We start from the raw sequence: 20,831 nt of genomic DNA on the forward strand, positions 1-20,831 counted from the left end.
TAAATTGTGGTACCTACAGTTTTCTTTACTTTAAGTATAAATCTCTGCATGAGACAAAGATTTATACTTATACATATTTAGTATTTAGAAAACCATTGTTTTTTTAAATTGACAATTATAAGACTAGTGTTGGTCTGTAACATAAAAAATGAATAAATAACCCTTTAACTGGGGTTTTAATGTGACTAGATTTAGGATGACATCACAAAAACTTTTGAAAACAAATCTGTTAAAGTTGCTTAAAAAGCATATATTCACCTAAACTCTTACCTGCCCTTGAACGTGTCCTGTGAAGCTCCGCCTATCTCAAAAGCATTAGTTCTTGAAGGATTGATGACCAGTTTGCAGAGAATGTAAAGCCATCATGATAAATTCAGGATCGTTTCAGAGATTGATTTTTTTTAGGAAGCTAAGAGGCCAGAGCCACTTATGTCAATGCTAATGACCATTTCCACAAGCATTTAGGAGAACGGCCCATTATCTGAAAGCTCATGTTATGGCAAATATGATTGGGAATGGAAGATGTGTGCAATCCGAACTCACCTCGGACTGCTGATTTGCTCCCTGCAGTGCAGAGCTGGAATCTGAGCAAACACGTGTCTGTGGATTTCGTTGCAGTTTGATCTTATTTTCTGATGTTTGAATTTATTTAAATCACTTCAAATGAGTCCATCACAGAGCTCTGCCTGAAGGAATCTGATATGACTGGAGCTCGATATACAGCCTGATGCCTCGGGCTTCTATAACTGCTCACTGTAAAAACACAACTGACCCCTGTAAAAAAGGAAAGAGTTTTGTTATAATTTACTTTGTAACCTGTTTATTGCATTTCAACTGTTAGGGAGTTTTGAATGTTATATTTAACAAAGTTAAACATCGTTAAATTGATCCAGAAAGCTTGCACTCTGCACATTCAGAGAAAACCTTTGGATTTCTAACTTGTGTAGCTTCCACAGTTCACTAGGCTGACCTGTCTCTGTTTGGCAATCCCCCTGTGGTCTGTCTTCTGATGTTTGTCAAGCCTCTGGTAACCCCACTCTAAGACATGACATTTTCTTGACATATCGATCCACTGAACAGGGAAATTCAGACACCCGCAAGGGTGCATGCTTTATTGCTGTGAGACAAGACGGCAGATTCATGATGCCAAGCTTCATTTTTGCTATTTATCCTGTGGTTGAAAGGTCTTGATCAAACTGTCTCATGATCTTTGGTTTCACATAGATTAAGAAGTAGCAGAGACAGAAATTAACCTTTTAACTGTGTTGATTATGTCAGGTTCTGCTGACAAAAGGACAAAATAGATCTGCAAGATTGGGGAATTGTCAAGTTGAAGTGATAATGCTTAACACGGACATTGATTAGCTGTACCGTGATCCCAACTTCCTTCCGGGATCTATAAGCTGAGAGGAAAAAAAAGATATTTTTTTTCTCTGGAGCTGCTTGTTTTCCTCTGGAGCCCATCCACTAAGAAAGCTATTATGCTGGTTTTACGTTGGACTCCGTCTGGATTCATGTGAACTCCGCAGGATAGGTTCAAAACGTTCATCCGCTAACTGTCGCCTCTTGCATGCCCCAAACCTGCATCCCCAACGCCTGATTGCATGCACCTACCCCATCTATCATGCCATTGATTTTCCTGTCAGTCCACTTGTCTTCCAGTGGCACTCTCCCTGTCCAATAAGAATTTTATTGTTTGTATAGTTGTTTAGGGATGTCTTGGGGAGAGTGAATATTAAGTCTGCTTGTGCACTCACTCTGCTTTCCAGTTTGGCCGCAGCTAAAGCCTCAGAAATCCCAGCAGGAGCCAGAAAACCTTCTATGTACTGTAGAAGATTTTCTAAATCTCTCAATCGCACGTGTTCAGTTTTTCTAATCACTGTCCTTCAGCTTTCCTCTCTTTCTGCTTTCCGAACATAATCATTCCTTTTATCTCGTGCACTAACATCTCCATCCACCTTCTGCTGACAGATGTAAGGCTGTAGGTTCTATTGACTCTGTTGGAGCCCACGGTTTATCAGCCCCTCCATTCCCCTCACCTGCCAGCATCTGTCCTGCTGCCACCAAAGCACTAAGCCCACTTGATGGATCGTGCACCTTCCTCGGAGAACGTCCACATTCTCCCCCTGTTTTCCTGTCAATTCATCTCTATATAGCATGCACAGATAGAGAGCGGGGGGAGGGGCGGTATTAAGAAAAAATCCCTCCCTGTATCATCATTCTTGTTCATGTGTTTGTTGCCGTCTCATTTGTTGAGTTTGTTTTTCTGTTGGAAATTTGGTTTTCATCACCCCTCTTTTTTTGCCCTCTCACCCTCTCCCCGTCCACGACCTTTTCTTTCTTTTTTTTTTAAAGGTTCCTTGTATCAGAAGTCAACTGAGGCTAATGACGAGGGTGATTTGGGAAATTCATGTGAGTTATTGTTTGTTGTCTTCATTTTTGATTTTGTTTTAATCTTTATTTCTGCTGTTATTTTTATGCACGTATGAGTTGGAAAAACACCCATCACTTAAAATCGGCACTTGTTTAATAAGAGCTTGGTGGTACCGCCCACATATTGGGCAATACAAAAAGTGAATTTACTTTTAGCTGGAAAGATTTTAATGCTAGATTACTCATCAGCTGCTAAGGCACAGATAGTCGATCCTGAGTCCCTGGCCAAAAGTCTCTGTCACATTTCAGAAATGCTATGAGTTTCTGTCTTCTTCTGACAGCCTTATGACCCAGATCAGTCATCACACAGCAGAACACCAAAGCTTACTGTCCACTGTAAAATTCTCTTGAACTGTGGGGCCAAAAGCTATATCACAGACTTTTATAGCATAAACAGCAGAGTACAGGATTAAAAGAACATGGTGATTTTGCATAACACCACAAAAATATACGCTGAAAGTTTAAATCTACTTCCTCTCACTGAGCCTGGCATCACTGATGAGACCTGATAGCTGTCAAACCTTTTGTATGTGCAGGCAGCTTTGCATAACTAACTGGTTCCTATTGCAAATAGAAAAAACAAAACAAGTACTTTAACTTGTGTGCGATATGTGTTTTTGGCACATTTCTGCTGCAGGCATTTATGCATGAAGCACATAAGTGTCATGACTTTTAATCTCCTTACATGCTGGTCATGATCTTGTAGTGTTTGATGTTCTTTGCTATTTTATTCCGCCATTAATCCCTCGCACAGTTCAAATTCAGGCACTGGTATTGTTCAAGTACAAAGGCTATCATCCTAACATTAATTACAAGAGTTTAAATTGTTTCATATATCCCTGTTTTCCTTTGTTACTAATACTAAAGCGTATGGTTTCTTATTTTAACTGTAGAGTTGTGTATCGTCCCTGCAATTATTATCTGCAATATTTTCTAAATAAATTAGTTAATTATATTCACTACTGCAGGGACTCAACCTAAATGATATTGGTCTCTTAAAAGGATGCGTCCAGATTCAGGCTTGACTTATTGGATAAACTCCCCACTTTCACATATATTTTGATGACTGAGACAGTAAAACTTTCAAGGTATTTTAATCTTAAAGAGATTAAGAATAAAAGACTTCTACCCCAGTGATCCAGTCCTGGATAAGCAGAGGGCGATGAGTACGAGTACATTACTAGCAGTGGGTCAGACCCCGTCTCCTTTCCGTTCCTTGTGGCATGGGTTGAGAAGTTTAACAGGATCATTCTAGAAGAGTTTTGTCTGCTATAGCATCATGGAATTGATTGAGATTTATTGGTATCTCATCCATGATTGCAAACTTCTTATTTACATATTGATAGAGATTGATAGAAAGTCAGCAGCAACAGTCAGACAGGCTGTGTTGTCTAAACAATACTCATATGGTACTAAAGGATCAAACTGTTTGAGGATTATATTGAACCATGGTTCCAGAGCAGTCTGGTCTCATCTCAAATTCGCACCCTATGATTAGATTAAAAACACATCTTTCCTTCTATTACTGTGTAAGTTTGTGAGCCATTATTTTCTATTCCTTAGCTTATACTGAAGCAACCTAAAAAGCCCTGATTTCAAGTTTTGTACCTCCACAAAGAAGGCTATGGTTATTTGTCAAGTTTGTCTGTCCGTCTGTGTACAGAATAATTGAAAAGTTATGAAAAGATTTAAATGACAACAATTTTACCAAAAGCTGCACCTCAATCCACAAGTTTGTGTGATGTCCACATCATTATCCGGATGCAGGATTTTTAAAAAGGATTCTTTAAAATTATTTAGCAGAACAAGCAGTTCCCCACTAAACCAGAGGGTGGCAGCAGTGAATATTGACAGCTTCAGCATCAGACTCAAAAAGAGTCCAGTACTATATTGAAGACAAAAATACAGGAAAGGTGAGCCATGCCTCGCTCAAAGTATCGATCTGCTGATCAAACAAGAAAGTAAATGAAGAGGGTCAGAGGAGAACGTTTGGTAAAGATCCAGATCATGTGTGATTTTTAGCTATAGGTGTAAATAAATAAGATATGGGGCAAACTTTAATGCCTGGTGGAGGCCTACACTCTAAGAGTCTTTCCTACTTTTCAGTGTTGCAAAGCTGTTTTGGATTAATCAATTTCGTTAAATTATCACCTGTAGCAAATTTTTTGCACTACTTAATTACATACAGGGCTACATGGGGGGTTTCACTGGAGAGATTGGGGAGATGTACATCTTTTTCTTAAATAAATACTCTTGCATTGCTCATTCTTCATAATATGCTTTACAGAATTTTAGTTTAGATATGTTGTTATTATGATTAATATTACTTAAATTACCTAAATTATGGTTTTCCAGAAACCAATTTTTGGTACGGAATGCCCAGTAGAGGATGCATGTAGGCAAAGCAACAGAGCTGGGTAAAACAATAAAGAAAGTTTAGGTTTGTTGAGGTTAGGCCTAATAATAGAAAGAAATACATTTTACTGAAGGAAACTAATACTTCTTGAAATCTTAAGTCTGTTTTACCACTGCTTTATTTCTTTAAAAATCTTTCCTTTTGTTATTGAAATGAGCTTTATGACTGTAACATTTATTCACATTAATTTGATTTAGAATTTTATTTGTCCTTTTATAGTTTCTATATAAATCAATGATACTGTAGATCTGAATACAATTTTACTCATGTTAGCATATTAATGTAGCATAACAGGTGTATTTATACTTTTTCCAACTTAGAGAACTGTATAGACCTCAAAGTTTAGATAACTTTTACAGAAAAAAAAATTATTTTGCTCTAACAACTTAATTTATTAAACCACATAAACAATAAAAAAACTAATAATCTAGTGTGAGTCTGTAACTAATGCAGAAATGTAAAAAAAAAAAAAAACATTTTCTGTTTTTCTACTTACAGGTATGTCAAATAATTGATCTTAAACATTTGAGGTTAGCAACAAAGCTGTGTTTATGTATTTACAAGGTTTTTCATCTCCAGGAAACATTTGTCCTTACAGGTTATCAGGGCTGTACTGGATGGTTCTAAAACATGGAGCAAATGAACAGAGGGTCTGCAGATGGCCTCTTTTTCTTAAACAATAGAAGATGAACTGAAACACAGAGGGCTTAAAGAGCAATTTTGAAACATTTTTAATTACCTCAGATGTCAGATGTTTTACCAAAGTCTTAGGCTTTAATTAGGTTTTCAAGGCTAAGGGTCTTCAAAGTCATGAAGGAAAGATGATTCAGATTCGAGCTTTAAAAGCACTGTAAGACTTAATTGTGGGGCTACACTAAGAATGAACTAATGAACACCCTCAAAGCAGGAGATATCTTTAGGAAAGAAGCAAAGCGTTTTTAAGGTGCTTTTTTAGTTCAAAGTTACTGTATAGCAGCTACTGCAGAAATAATGAACTGTCATCAGAGGAACCCTGTCGCTGCACCTGTCCAAAAAGTTTTAATACTTTTAATATAGATGTTAACAGATACAATTCTCAAACAAACTGGGGCATTTGGGTAAAAACTCTAGATAACCAAGGGCATTTAAAATATTTTTTTCATTTTTTTTGGTAAAGTATTGCATAGCCTTAGGAATTTTAACATTTTCTTTTTTTAGAAGTTAAGAATGAAAAAAAAATTATTGGTATCAAAATGATACCAATAATTACCAACAAGACATACAAATTTTAGTTGAAGCAAACCTAACTCACCCTGAAGTAATGTGCAAAAAGACTGTTTCTAAATATCTCATTTTTATTTTGCTTTAATTCTTCTGCGCAGTGCTTTTAAGCCTTTTCGTAATCCTGTCTCTCTTTCTCACTCTTTAAATCTTCTGGTCTTCACAGAAAATAGAGTGTTTAATAATCTGTTTCATTTCCACTCCTTGTATTTTTCCATTTCTGACAATAGCTCATGTTCAAAGGGACGTATTCATCACAGTGATACATTTTAATGCGTACACTTAGCAGGTTGCTGCATTTATCATCAAAGCGTGGATGGAAGATTGTTCGATTGAGGGGATATATGTTAAGCAACTGCAGGGAAGCTCTGCAGAAGGAGTGAAATTACATTTTTAGACCTTCATCACGGGTGCCCTGCTCTGTTTTCTGTTTGGGACTCTAAGAGAGGGAAGATTAGAGGTTTGACAGACCTTAGGGTGCATTGTGAACAGGCAAGGTTGAAAAGAGATGTATGCTTTCTAAGAAAAAACAAAACAAAAATATATATATTTCTATAATCTTGTCTAATCATAGTAATTTAGGAAACGTCAACCTCTGATTGAACACTGTCTTTCCAAATATTCAATATTTTTTTCTTTCTATCCTTCGTTTAATTCCATTTAGAGTTGAACATTAGGTCCAGTAGTTTTTTTTTATATCTTACAAAAGTATTTACACCCGTCAACCTTTTTGCAGATTGTCTACTTAAAACCATTAACAAGAATTTTAGCTGTCTAGACTATTCTAAGACATTTAGGACCACTGCTCCTTTGGAAAGTGTTGGTAGTAGCCTGTTAAAGTTTGCTTTCAGGAGTATCCTGTTTTTATCTCTTTTCATCTTCAACCCTGACTGGCTTCCCTGTGCTCACTGAAGAAAACTCCCTCTACAGCATGATGCTGCCACCACCAGTATTTTTTTTCAGGGCAAAATATGCCGCATTATTTTTAAACTTCACATGTAGCTTTACATTTACACCCGAAGACTCAGTTAAGTCCTACATAACCTTATAGTTTATTTGTCTTTAGCATATTTTTAGTTACACTTTTTAAGGTTTTCTTTCAAGAGAAGAGGTTGCCGCTCTTCCATAAAGGCCATATTTTCAGCAGCGTTTGGTTAATCAATGTCTGGTCTATTGATTCTTTCACCTAAGCTGTAGATCTTGGCAGGCTCCCCCAAGTCACTATGGGCCTCTTGACTCATCTTCTAATAAAAGCTCTCTTTGCTCAGGCCGCCTGTTTGGTTCGGGCGAAATATTTTGGAAGATTTACTGTATAGTTGTCCCTGAACCAAATTCTTTCAGTGGATTTTATGTAGTGCTTTGAGAGAAAATCGTTCCAAATACAAAAACATGTCACACCTTTCAGATTTTTCTTTGTAAACACTTTTTTAAAACAATTTTCTCCTTTGCTTACATTTTACAATCCTGCAACACTGTTGGTCTATGAAATAAAATCAAAATCATTTCAATTATAGAATCAAGTGAACACTGCAGAAATTATCTAAAATTAGATGATCTTCTAATGGATCTACTCTTAAAATAAGACAATTAGATATTATGCACTTAAATTAAGACTGTAGTTGTTTTTCTTATTTTAAATGTAAATAGTCTTATTGCATTGGCAAAGTGTTTCACTTACCTGCTCAATTCAAGAAAAATCTACTCATTTTAAATAAAATTGATTTTCTCTCTATTTGCAGTGTAACTTTAAAAAAATGTCTAAGAAATATGAGTATGGCTCTTTAAATTTTATTATTAAACTTATGGCTTTTTACTATTTGCAAAAACACTCTTTGCTCACTGCCTCTTCGCTTTTCTGCTTCATGCTTCTTTTGTGAAACTGAGCACAAGACTCATATGAGGGCCATCTGCACAAATCCTCTGCCATCATGCATGTCTTCAAAGCCCTTCCTTTGGATTTATGGGTGACACTGCCATCTGCTGCATATTCTGTGCAATTTGCATAAGTCCTAGAAGTGGGATTCACTGCCTTATAAAAATTCCTTTTACTCTCAAATAAATAAGTTTGCATGTGCATGCTTTTTGTCTGACTTCATAAACGACCTCTGAACATTTACACCCTGCGCTGACAAGTTAAACAATGTACGGACACATGCTCTCACAAGCCCCCCTGGTATTCCATTACCTCGAAAGAAGTCGTCCCCCCCAACACACCCCCTACTCATTTGTCAAGTCGTGACACTGAAGGACATTCTTCATGGAGAACGACAGAGTTCAGTCTGTCAGTCAGCATCTAATAAAAGCCCTGATCTGTACTCACTGTCTGTCTCCAGCAGCTGCATATATTCCTCTATGCTTGGCCAACTAATCACAGAGGTTTCAGCTGGAAAGAGGACAGAAAGACTTTGGGAGGCAGGCAAAGATGAAAGTCAATTTGAGAAATCCAAGCTATGTCTAGATCTTATCTGCAGTGTGTTAGAACAAAGACATATGCTCTGAACTTCAGCATAGAGCACCGGATTTGAAGATGAAATCCTGCACGGCTATGCGTCCGAGAACGTTTAATCTTGTGCCTGAGCATGGATCAGCCTGCCGCTGTGTTACACTGAGGCGGCCATATATCCTAATTGTGGGGGTTTTTTCAGGCTCTTATCATCATTATCTTTTAATTATTAATAATTATATTCATGAGGCCTGGTGTACAGCTTCAGTCAAATGCAGAGAAGCTTTGTTTTCTTTATAGAAATATCCAGCTTTGATCGAGTATAATCTCTGCCCTTTAGCGCAGAAGTAATGACTTTAATACGTTTTTCTGTGAAAAATATGTGTTTGTTGCTGTGTAACAAGTTTTGGAAAAGGAAATTATTTTTGCAAATATATAAATATGAAAACACGGACTAGAATAAAAAAACAAAAAAACAAATTAGCTTTCTGCATTTATTTCCCTGTATTATGGCTGTTAATATCCGGCTCAATCCCAAACCAGGATATTAGCCCTCTGATAATGTCCTCATCGCAACGCCTGCATGTTGAAAAAGAAAGCCTAATCTTATTGTTGTAAACTTATGATCTCTTAAAAGACTCTTCTTCTGTCTGTATCTTATCTCTGCTTCCTCCCTCCCAGTGGCTCCCAGTACAGATGACGTAGCTCTCTATGTGGGTATTGTCATCGCTGTGATCCTGTGCCTGGTTATCTCTGTCGTCGTGGCGCTCTTCGTCTACAGGAAGAACCACCGGGAGTTCAGCTCTGACATCATCGATTCCTCTGCCCTGAATGGAGGGTTCCAACCAGTCAGCATCAAGACTGCTCGCAAAGGTGAGTCAAAAGGTGGATTCTGGTTTAGTTTTTGGATGTGTTTACATGTCTAACGACTGTTAAAGGGTTTTACAAGGAAAATTTTAATTTCATCTATGTTTACCTTAATAAATTATAATTACTTTGATAAATTAATGAACTCTTTGGTACCTTAACATGGTAGTTCAAAATAAAAACCTTAAAAACAAAAGTACAAAAATCAAACATCTATAACTGAAGCATGGTGTTTCATTTTATGCTTTAGCATATTTTGGAATAATATGATTTAGTGACTTTAGTTTCATTGCTTGTTAAGAAGCAATACAATAAGATTATCCCATAATAGGATGTTTTTTTTAAAATGAGAATTATCAAGATAAAACATGATTGCCATTTAGTAAAGCACATTACATAGATCACATACGCAGTTTTGTGAGTGCTTTGATTGTGAATAATACATTTGGAGATGCAGTCATGTTTGATGAAGAGAGGCTTACAGTCATTTGGGTTTCTACTGACATAATTTTTTTATTTGTTTCAACAATTTTGCCTGATCTGAGTTTTAAATAAATGAAAAAATATTCAGATGAAGCAACGTGAACTTTACAGCACATTAGTTCAAGCTGTGTCAGCTTACGTAAATGCCTTGTGAGGCATCTGGAGGGGCTTACATTAATAGCTCATAACACCAACCTGTTGCAGTTTGTTTGACTCAGATGCTCTGAAGCAGCCACTGTCTCTGAGATGATGTAAATGTAAATGTGCTCTTTAGACTAAAGATGAGTCTGAACCTATGTTTATGTCAATGACATGCTATGATGAATAAAATATGTGACAGAAGGTTGAACCAGAGCTCATCATTAAAGCATCACCAGAGCAGTGTCTGTTGTTCATCATCAGCTCTTTAAGCAGGACTTAAAGGTGAAGCATTATAATGACTTAGTGCAGCCATTTGGACAATGATGAGATTAAGTCAGCACAATGTCAAGAAAAAAATATTTAGATATTTATTAAATAAAAGATTACAGGGTTTTTCTTCAATAATGAAATTGTGCTAATTAGTAGCTGATATGTCAGAGTTTTAGTTTGTCCTATTAGGGAACAACATGTTAGGGATGCACCAGAGGTGGCAAACACAATTAAATCATAATTTTACTTTGGTGCTTGATTATTAATCAGTATAGAAGTAAAGGGACAGAAAATATTTAAGGCTTTCAACTAATTTAAAAATCTGTGATGAAAAAAATGTGTTTATAAAACTTCCCCAAGTAATCATTTTATTCATCAAACAGAACTAAGAATAAAACTAAGCCATTTAAAAGAACGGTGTAAAAGCAGGTTTTGGTAAAGAGATTTTCACTCAACACTTGTATATTTTTTACTTAGTTTGTTTTCTGTTTATAGAATAATTATATTGTCTTTATGCTGCTCTGTTAGTACATTCATGTCTTAAAATACCCAATTATATTAAGACATCAAAGTTGTTGCATTTCTTTACACTGGAAATATAGGTTAACTTATCCATTAAATAAATGATCATACATACAACATTAACACTAACCTCTGTAACACTGGATAACATCTTTTGAACAGCCTTCCCTGGGGTCACTGACAGTTTTAGGGTCATCAGGAGAAGAAAAGAAAGACCTGAAAATAGCTTTTTCCCTTAAGGGGCCATGAAACATCTAACCGACCCTGAGCTGGGCTGGCACCACTGGACTTTGACTAAATATTTAACCAGAATTTATTTCAACAGCAATAAACTTGCAGTATTTCTTTTATCATATTTGTTTTTAAGGTATTTATGCCTGTACTAGATTCACAGTTTTTCTAATGTATCCTATTTGTCTGTGAATGGTATATTTTAATCCTTTAATTCACTTTAGTCTATATGTTGCAATGTTAAAGTCTGCTGTGCAACAAAATGTTGTACAGGTATGTGCAATGGCATTTAAGGCATCTATCTGAACAGATCATATCAAAGTCCATTGTTCGTTGAGACACTTCAAACCACAAAAAAAATTATTTGTTTTTGCTTATTTTTTTTTGTTTTGTTAAACAGCTTGTCAATCAGAGGTTCGCCAATGGGAATTCCATCTCTGTCTGTCTCTCTCTTTGCCTTGCCTGCATTTCCAACTGATGGTCAGAGGGCCCAGTGATGCCTGTGTTTGCATTTCGCTTCTGTCAGTGTGCCCCAGGGCAGCTGTGGCAACAATATAGCTTACCATTGGGAATAAGTGAATATAGTGTAAAGCTCTATGGGGTCCTTGGACTTGAGAAGGCAATTTGCAACTACAGGCCTTTTTAATTTAGCATAAGAGGAAATTTACATTTTAAAAATCACTTTTATAATTATAATTTCTTTAATTCTTTTCAAAAGGGGAATTAAGCATTTCTGTTCCATAAAACACAAATCTATAGCTGATTACCAGTGCTTTCGGCCTTGAAGCTCTGTGATTAAGGCCATTTTAGCCCAGTCTCTTATTGTCCATCTATTAACTATTGTTGAATAATTGAGACTAATAAGGCCTGCAGAGTTTAAAGGTCGGAACACACTAGACACAATTTAGCATCCAATCAGACAGAAAATTAGATTATATGAAGTTGTAGTAATTACATCTCATTGAAATGCACTTGGATCGTCAGACCGCACACATGCTTCCGACCGAGGTGGACCCTGATCTATTTTGGTCGGACCTATGTAGCAATTAGATGGGAATGTCTCCCTTCCTGTCAGACTCATTACATTCCAGCCAAAGTAAAACACATCAACCATGGGTAAATTATAAAGGTAAATCTCTAAATCGTAAGGTAGACTAGTCAGGCTCCTCCCCATGTATAGTAGGTCTGTCTGGAAACACAGTGTATAATCAATAAAATGTTTCAATAAACAGTATACAGTATGTACTCATGGTAAAATAGGGATTTTTCAGCTTGTCAGAGCAGCAACCACAATTGTTGCCCTGCTTGTTTATACAGTGGGGAATGCTGCGACAAAACTCTCCTCTGAATGCTCGATCTTGCAAAGCTGGTGGCCCGTAGGGGAAGCTCCTATGCAGGCAGTGTGACAGGGAAAAAATCTTGGCTTGTAGAAATGGGAGTTAGGGTGTATTCTGGTCTTCACATTTTGGGTTCACATTAAGGAGTCCAGGGTAAATCCTTAATATGCTCTTGGTGTGTTTTGTTTGGAATAGCTATTGGTATTTTTAACCCACTTCATGTAGTAAGTGAGGTACCATTTAAAAAAAATAGTTTTACTGCACAGGTCTGACAGTAATTCGGCCTGACTGTGGCCAGTAGAATTGATCCATGATGGTTAAATGCAAAAAACTACTAAATTATCATTGATGCTTTTCATTACCTCTTTACCCGCTGCTGCATTCCCCTAATTGACTCTAATCCTAAATATTTAACTCATACAACCTTCTTTGAACCACTACAAATTGGTCTATAGCCTTTTTTTAAAGAATGTTTGAAAAAACAAAACAGAACAAAGCCAGAACCATTGATATAAAACAGGATGCACAATTACAGATGTTGGCTCTATCATTCTGTGTTAAGCTGTAGCATATTGCATCAATTTTTACACATGTGTGTTTTTCCTTTGAGCCGCGTGTTTTATTCTCTCCACATGTTTTCAATCACTTCTTTGCTATGATCCCCTCAATGCAATCTTCAGTCACCGAAGTTACTGATGTTTTATGTACAGCAAACAATCATCAGAAATTAGATCACCCTTTATGGCAGAGGTGTGACCCAGAAACTTATATTAGGAAGCTGAGAGGGTGTGGAGGCAACAGTAGAGCTTAACTTCGCAGGGTTCTTGTGATGCCATCTGTTCTTCATGAATCACAGCTGCACCTTAACTTTTCCGATTGAGCTATGTTTGTTGCCACTTCCTTAATGAGCAAAAAACAACAGTATAAGCAAAGCAGCTGTTTTGACTTCAGTCTTGTGCGTTTCTTACCCCCAATTACAAAAACTGAACCCTTTATATATTCTGCTTTCCATTTTTTCCTATTTTGTTTTTTTCGTTCAGCTGATCTTCTAACAGCACCACCTGATCTGACCTCAGCGGCCGCCATGTACCGCGGCCCAGTTTACGCCCTCCATGATGTGGCCGACAAAATCCCCATGACCAACTCACCTCTGCTGGATCCTCTGCCTAACCTAAAGATTAAGGTGTACAACTCCTCAGGCCTGGTGACCCCACAGGATGACCTGGGAGGGGAGCTGTCGTCAAAGCTGTCACCAAAGTTGCCACACTGCCTGTTGGACAACAGTGACAGCACTATGGGGCGCCGCACACAGACGCTACTTCGCACGAGGGATCCCTCCTGCACTGCTCTCGGCTCCTTTAGCTCACAGGGGGGACAGCTGATTGTACCCAACTCAGGTAGGGCTGCAAAGAGCTGCTTTCTAAACGTGTTTATTTTTTTGTTATTCAGTGACATTTATTTGTTCCTCTGCTAAGAATAAAAAGGTCCTCAAATAATTAACACAGTGCATTTTAAATGTCTGCACATTTATTTATAATAGAATAATCCCATGCTAAAAATGATATTTTTATTTGAATGAAATTCCTAATAATAACTTTAATATCAATAGTCGCATTGTAACTGATATTACTGTTGAGTGTAAATGGAAAGCAACTGAACTTGACCGTTCCAGACACCATGGAACTGCGCTAAATCTAGTACCAATTCATCAGTAGTGATCGGCACGGTTTAGTTGAGGCTCAGTTCTCTGATGACAAAGAGCGTATGAGCAGATTACGTCATCCCTTTTTACAGTCAGCTGACTTATTTTGTGGGTTTTCTAGCGTGTCCGGCTTTGCAATTCTCCTGTTCACAACACAAACTTCTTCTCAGCCTATTAACGATAAATGGCATCACAAGAGTGTGGTGGGACCTGGGATGATGCCAAAACTGAAGCTGTCATTAAAACTTGGGCGGAGGACACCATCCAGACACATCATTTCCTGAATGTTATGGGCGCCACCATTTTTGTTTGCGTAATTCCTGCCTTGAGAGCTGTAGTATTGTGGACCACCAATAGTAGGTGAGGAACCGTGCTACCGTGATGTGTAAATGGTCGTAAGAACCAAGCTTGGCACGGTTAACTGATCCAAGCTCGGTCTGAACTCTGCACTGATCAGTTTCATCGGGGTAGTGTTAATGGGGCAAATGTAACAGCAGTGTTTTGTAATCCATTCTTTCCATTTTTAAATGGACTTTGTCTTTGAGACTTAATTTGCTAATCTATGGCTTCCTGTTACCCAGAGCTATAATAATACAATTCTTACAAAAATTCTTAAAATTAAGAAAGCCATGAGAACATGCCATCTTGGTATCTTAAGAAGGACATTTTTACAAAGGAACCTAGAGTCAAATCCAACAACTAAAAGGCTTAAAACAATTACATCCAATGTTAGAAGAAATGTATTTATTGATCCCTCACTCTAAAAAGAGGATTGTAAGGAAAGGAAAAAAGGACAGCAGCTCCTTGTTTGTGTCCATCCACCCATCCATTGTTTCCATTTACTGTGGCTAAGGAACAGATCCAGGAGGAAAATCCAGACTTACTTTCTGATGACACCCTCAAGCTGATCCGAGGGGATTCCCTCATTGCTCCTTTCACAAAGCAGCAGCTGGACGCTAAAGTTCCCTTAACCACATAAATCTGTCAGATAAAAAGGCAGCAAAGCTAAATTTGACAGCTTTTTATTGTTTGAATTATATTAAAAGGATGTTAATGCTGTTAACAAACTAAGAAAATCAAAGACAAATAGGAGCGAAACATGTACGGATAATTAGTTTCACTTAGAAGTTATGTGCAAGAATATATTTGATAATGTTATATAACTTTGGCACAAACGCGAAACCTTTTTTGAAGGCTAAAATGGTTTTAGTGTCACACATAATCTAGTTCTCAACACAAATACTTTCAATTTTATGGGTAGAGCAAATACTATGTACAGTAGGTAGGCTGCTCTACTTACAGAGCTTATCTGCCTACCATCACTACATTAAACATACAAACAGATGTGACTTTGAAGTGATATGCTTAGCCATATGTAACTTATCAGGGAGCTGACTGAGCACAGTGTGACAGCAGTTGATGGATACCTGAGGTGCTTCCACCAGAAGCGCTGAAGTCGAGGTGTTCTAGTTTCAGGCAGCTTACATTAGCCATGCTGTCTTCACTTCAAACACTTGCAGGCTGTAAGGATCACACCACAGATGCGTGTTGACAGGCATAGACAAACTAGCTGTGACATTAAAGGATGCAGACTTCTCACATTCCTTAAGTTGTTATTTTATTTATTTTATTTATTTTCTTTATAATACCTGAAAAATTTTCTCACCTCATTATGTTACATAGGCTGCATGGGGCAGAAAGGGAATTTGATATTCGATATGTTTGTGTGTCAGAGTAATGAAATATTTGGTGGCACTTTCTCTGTGGCAGATTTTGCATTTTAAAATGCATCACAGCTTTCCTGTAAGCCAGATCTGTGATTGAAAGGAGAACCTGTCTGTCACCCTTTTTGAGAAGTTTGCTGCAATTACACTGAAAATCTCTAGCTATCTTAATACCCCCCTCTTGAGACAGAAAAGCATAGCTTGTGTGTATGCATGAGGGAATTTGATGGATTTCTTCCTAAAAAAAAAAAAAAAAATAACCCATGAGACAAGACATCATTTCAAATCAATCTGAGATGGAAAAATGTAAATTGTGATGGCTGCAGCTATATTGAAATGCTATGAAGAGATAGGAGATCATTGATTGTAGAAATGAAACCCAGCATCATTTTGGATGTCACGGAAGAAGGCAATGAAATGTGAGTTTTATGCGAGAGTAAATTATACTGCTATGGGAAAAAGTCAGAAAAAAAAGCTTTGGTTCTAGGAAAACAAGACAAAATAAATAAATAAATAAATAAAATAATACGTATGATACCCAAACATATATATATAGATATAATATTTTTAATTGTTTGATCCAGTCCATTGCACTTAACAAGGAACTGTTATTTATTTGTCAATAAATAAGAGAAAGCATATTAATATTTGTGTCAATATGCTAAATTTTTTTAATGTTTATGTCAGGGCTGAAGCCTGCCAAGATATATGGTTCATTCATTCAAAAGTTGAACTGGATCAGTTTTGGGTATCAGCCAATACGCTTAGCTCAGGTATCCGTATCAGATTGGATTGGAAAAAACTGGAGTAGTGCACTTCTACACTGAGGCCAGGCTGAATGCTGGAATGTCTTATTCCTGGAATTTAGCTTTAATATACCAAGGGCATAGAGACTAGATGGTAAAGATGTTAAATGTAGTGGTTGTCTTTGCATCACTTAGTATCCTTATGCTGCTTGCATATGTGAAATTCACAATCCAAAATTAAGCAGGACAGACAACTAAAGCCCCCTAAATGTATAATATAATAAAACCTTTGGTGTGCTCCGTAAATCACAGCTTGTTTCCTGTGTTTCTGTTCCATAGGGGTAAGTCTGCTCATACCAGCGGGGGCCATTCCTCAAGGCAGGGTCTATGAGATGTACGTGACCGTTCAGAGGAAGGACAACCTGAGGTATGGCGTTCTGCACCCCGAAAGCGTTGTTTACCCCTGTCCGCTGTGCCCCATTACACTCTAGCAGAGACAGCTGTCAACACAGTCGCTGAACAGCATTTGTATGTTTTTTTTGTCTGTGTGAAATCTCCAGGCCTTCTGTGGAAGATGGTCAAACAGTGCTGAGCCCCATAGTGAGTTGTGGGCCCCCTGGGGCCCTGCTGACACGGCCCGTCATCATCACCATGCACCACTGTGCCGTGTGTGACGGCCAGCAGGACTGGCTGATCCAACTCAAGAGCCAGTCCCAGCAGAACCAGTGGGAGGTGAGGTTTTAAAGTCACAAAGAAAACCCAAAAATATTGTACTGCAGAGGAAACTAATACCTGTCAGGTTTAAAAATGTGCTGTAAAGCTTTAAGATGGTTTCCTTTCAATTTAAAATCAGATACAGAATGGCGTTATTCAAGATGCATGTGGTTAATTAAAATTTCTGTTGTGTGAGTAAAGAACAAAGGAGAAAGATGATATTCCTTTGATCAGAATAGAATGAAAAAGAAAGACTGCTACTACCTTTGGTTTGGTGTGAAGCTCAGCTCTAATAATGTGCTGAAAGAGTACACCTCTGATCTCTGGGAATAGGATAGGACTTAATATGGCATGCTTTATACATGTGGTGTTGTGCATTGTGTTACTGGAAGCGTTTTGCTTAGAGTTCAAATGATCAGGTCACAATAGATGCTTAAGGGTAAATATTTTGTCCCTTCTAAGCATGTTTCTTCTCTAATGACTTTGCTTCCTGAATCATAAACTCGGATAGGTTTAGGTGCATAAATCGTGATTTACATAGTTTTCATTTGATGTATGAAACAGAAAGTTAAAAATCTGGTGGCTGAAGCAGTTTTCCTTTACATCCTGTGTCACTAACATGTTAAATCAAAGCTATAGTGACCTGCATTTATGGAATGAACAAACAACATTAAAAGAAGAACTATGTTTTATACAACTTCACAAGAGGATTTAATATTACACACACAAATAGCTTTGTGTTTAATGTCATTTGGCTTCCTAAATGTTAATATTATACATTGATTTTTTTTCAAGGTATTCTGTTTCATGAGACAGCCCTTAGACACAAAATGGTTCCTCCAGCTGCAGAACACCAAAATCCCCCATCTGTCCAACCCAACATTGTGTAAAGCCACACAGTCTTTTGTGATGTTACACACTTTTTTATGTGTACAAAAGAGTTCTTCACACCTGAAAAAGGTGGACTTACCTTCAAGTTTGAAGACAATGTTCTCCAAGTGAAACAGCGCTATGAAACCTGTATTTTTATAGCTTTAGATCGCCATGAAATAGGGTTCTACCTTTTGGCATTGCTCCATTATAACATGCTTTGGAAGACAAGAAACACTCATCTTTCCGCATAGAGCAATGAGCCTAAACCACAAAACCTAGTCTCCTAGTATACGCATAGTGTCAGGTGCATTGACTATTTAAAGCTCTTCAAATGCTTGTTAGGCCATATATTGTAAACAGTCAGATTCACATTGTACCACAGGTCCAAGCATCCCTGCTGCTCTCTAAAACAGTTGTTCTATCACCAAAGTTTATCAGAGCGAAAACACCAATTAATTACATTATTAATAATTTAAAAAAAAAACAATTTCAGCATCTCAGTTACCTAAATGAAAATTATGATGTAGAGAATACACTTAAATCTTTATTTGTCACTTGTAAAGATTTTCTGCGGATAGCTAAAGAAAAAACAACATTTATGATAAATGTATTACACCACACTACAGATAGACATACAGATTCTTTATGGTCAATTCTGATTTTGACAGAAGTCAAACAAAAAATGCTGTAGATTTTTTTTCCTGTGAATATTTGAAGCTGACATTGCTTTATAATGATAAAGTGACGCAACGATACCAAATAGTACACAAGTCTCAGTCTATGAAGGATAAAATTGAAAGGAGAATGCATGCACTTCAGCTGATTTCTGGATATGATTGCTGAATGCGCAAATAAATTACAGAGTGTATGCCTAATCGACTGATCCCGATACAAGGAAAACTTTCATCAAACAGTATTGGCTGGCTGATTTAACAGTCTATTTCTATATCAGACAAATAATAAAAAATTGTTTATGCAGAAATGTGAGCTTAACTAAAATTACATTTTGAAAGGAGCATCTAATCTGACAAACAAGCCTCTGAAATGAGTAATCATTTTATTTTATTGAATATAACCTTATAAACTTAATACATCCTGAAACACTTTAAAATGAATGGGCACTCTTTTTTTTTTTTCCATCCATGCATGTTTGAGAAAAGCCATTGTCACACACAGACAATGAGGTCCCAGGTATAAACTGTTCTTCCAGCCTCATGGCTAAAAAGTTTGGCCGAATGTAAACCTACTTAAAAAGTTTGAGTAGTTTAAACAATTAATAAATAATGGAGAGAGCTTCAATCACTTCTTTATTTCTTTATTTTTTTTGTCAAGAGCTATTTCAATTATTAAAATCAGCCTTGACAGGAAATCTCATAAGCAGATTTTGTGAATCTTTTTCTAAGAAAGTTTTCTAAGAAAATCTCAGTGAAACCAGTACATTGAAAACTGCTTAAGTTTAATATGAAGTGGATTTAATTCTAGAAATGTATCTAAATTCATTTTTTGACTCAAAATAATCAGTGCTGCAGGTTCAATTAAATGTTATTTCAGAGGATAATGTTGTCTTATGAGAATTATCAGAATCTTTTGTAGACAAAACAGAATTTTCAAAACTCAGACAATAGTGAATTAGATGAGGGTTTAGACTGTGAAGTTTCATTTAAACAGAGCATTTTTGATTAAGAAGAAAACTGATAGTTGTTTGACCACTCAGAGTTGGAAGGTGTGAAAAGTTTACTTGCTCCCCCTCGATTCATCTCTCATGTTGGATGCATGTTGATGATGACCTAAGATAGTGACCCATATTTGGGACTTAATATTTCATTAATTCCTAAAGAATCTTTAGAAATAAGATCCTCAGCTAAAGGATGTGTGAATGAATTAAGGCTGTGTTTGTTCACTCCATTGCTTCTGTTTGTGCACATACTGTATAAACAAAATACAAGCTGAATTTTTCTACAGTGTGTTCTCATTATCCCCCACTAGGAAAGCCCCTGGTGCCATCCCACAGGAGCAGTTAAAGAGTCTAATGATCCGCCATAATACTGCTGTTAAATGGCATAGCTCACAATAAAACGCTGTAATTCCTCTTCTGTCTCTTATAATGGGTTGAATTAGTACCAGTGTGCTGCTGCAAGGAGTGTTTGTTACCCAGAGAGAGAGAGAGTGACTGAAAGATCAAGATCAGGAGAGCTGGAGGAAGAGAGAGAGGACGGATTGGAAGAAAGAGGAGGCATTATTTGCCTTAGACAGGATGATGTTAATGAAAGAGGAATATGTCCAGGCCATGGTGCCATTAAAGGGGTCAACCTCAGATGGCCTGAATACTACATGTCCCATTATCTGGCATGGATAATGAGCGAGCATCAGGGGGAGTCACACACAAAGACAACCACATTAATATTTCAAAAGGATGTAGCTTTTTTTAAAGGTCAAAACCTTAATTGTGACTTTTAAATTAAAATTCATCTGATTTTCCTCAGTAATCAAAAAGCATGGCAGTAAACAGAAGTGCAGTATGCTTTTTCCCGTTAGACAGCAGATGTGTTAAATATGTAACTTGTATCAAAGTTTTCAAACGGCGATTTTACCTGGTTTTAAAAAGGTTTTACAGGTTGTTTCTTAATTACTATTTATTGTATAATCAGAAGAGGTTTCTGGAGTCCATT

At 37.1% G+C, this 20,831-nt stretch overlaps 1 protein-coding gene across 2 annotated transcripts in view; it reads left to right on the forward strand.

Annotated features, from left to right (window-relative positions):
• unc5c (unc-5 netrin receptor C) overlaps positions 1-20,831 on the forward strand; it is a 177,266-nt gene that overhangs the window by 147,196 nt on the left and 9,239 nt on the right. Inside the window, exons 8-12 of one of the 2 annotated variants that reach the window (XM_015380620.1) lie at positions 2,356-2,412; positions 9,234-9,425; positions 13,444-13,800; positions 16,915-17,002; positions 17,136-17,307. In XM_015380620.1, the coding sequence (XP_015236106.1) occupies positions 2,356-2,412; positions 9,234-9,425; positions 13,444-13,800; positions 16,915-17,002; positions 17,136-17,307 (866 nt within the window). The remainder of the gene's footprint in view (positions 1-2,355; positions 2,413-9,233; positions 9,426-13,443; positions 13,801-16,914; positions 17,003-17,135; positions 17,308-20,831) is intronic. The other variant, XM_015380621.1, reaches the window with a different exon arrangement.

The sequence above is a fragment of the Cyprinodon variegatus genome, unplaced genomic scaffold (genome assembly GCF_000732505.1).
Source record: "Cyprinodon variegatus isolate N-32 unplaced genomic scaffold, C_variegatus-1.0 Scaffold218, whole genome shotgun sequence".
Classification (NCBI taxonomy): Eukaryota; Metazoa; Chordata; class Actinopteri; order Cyprinodontiformes; family Cyprinodontidae; genus Cyprinodon; species Cyprinodon variegatus.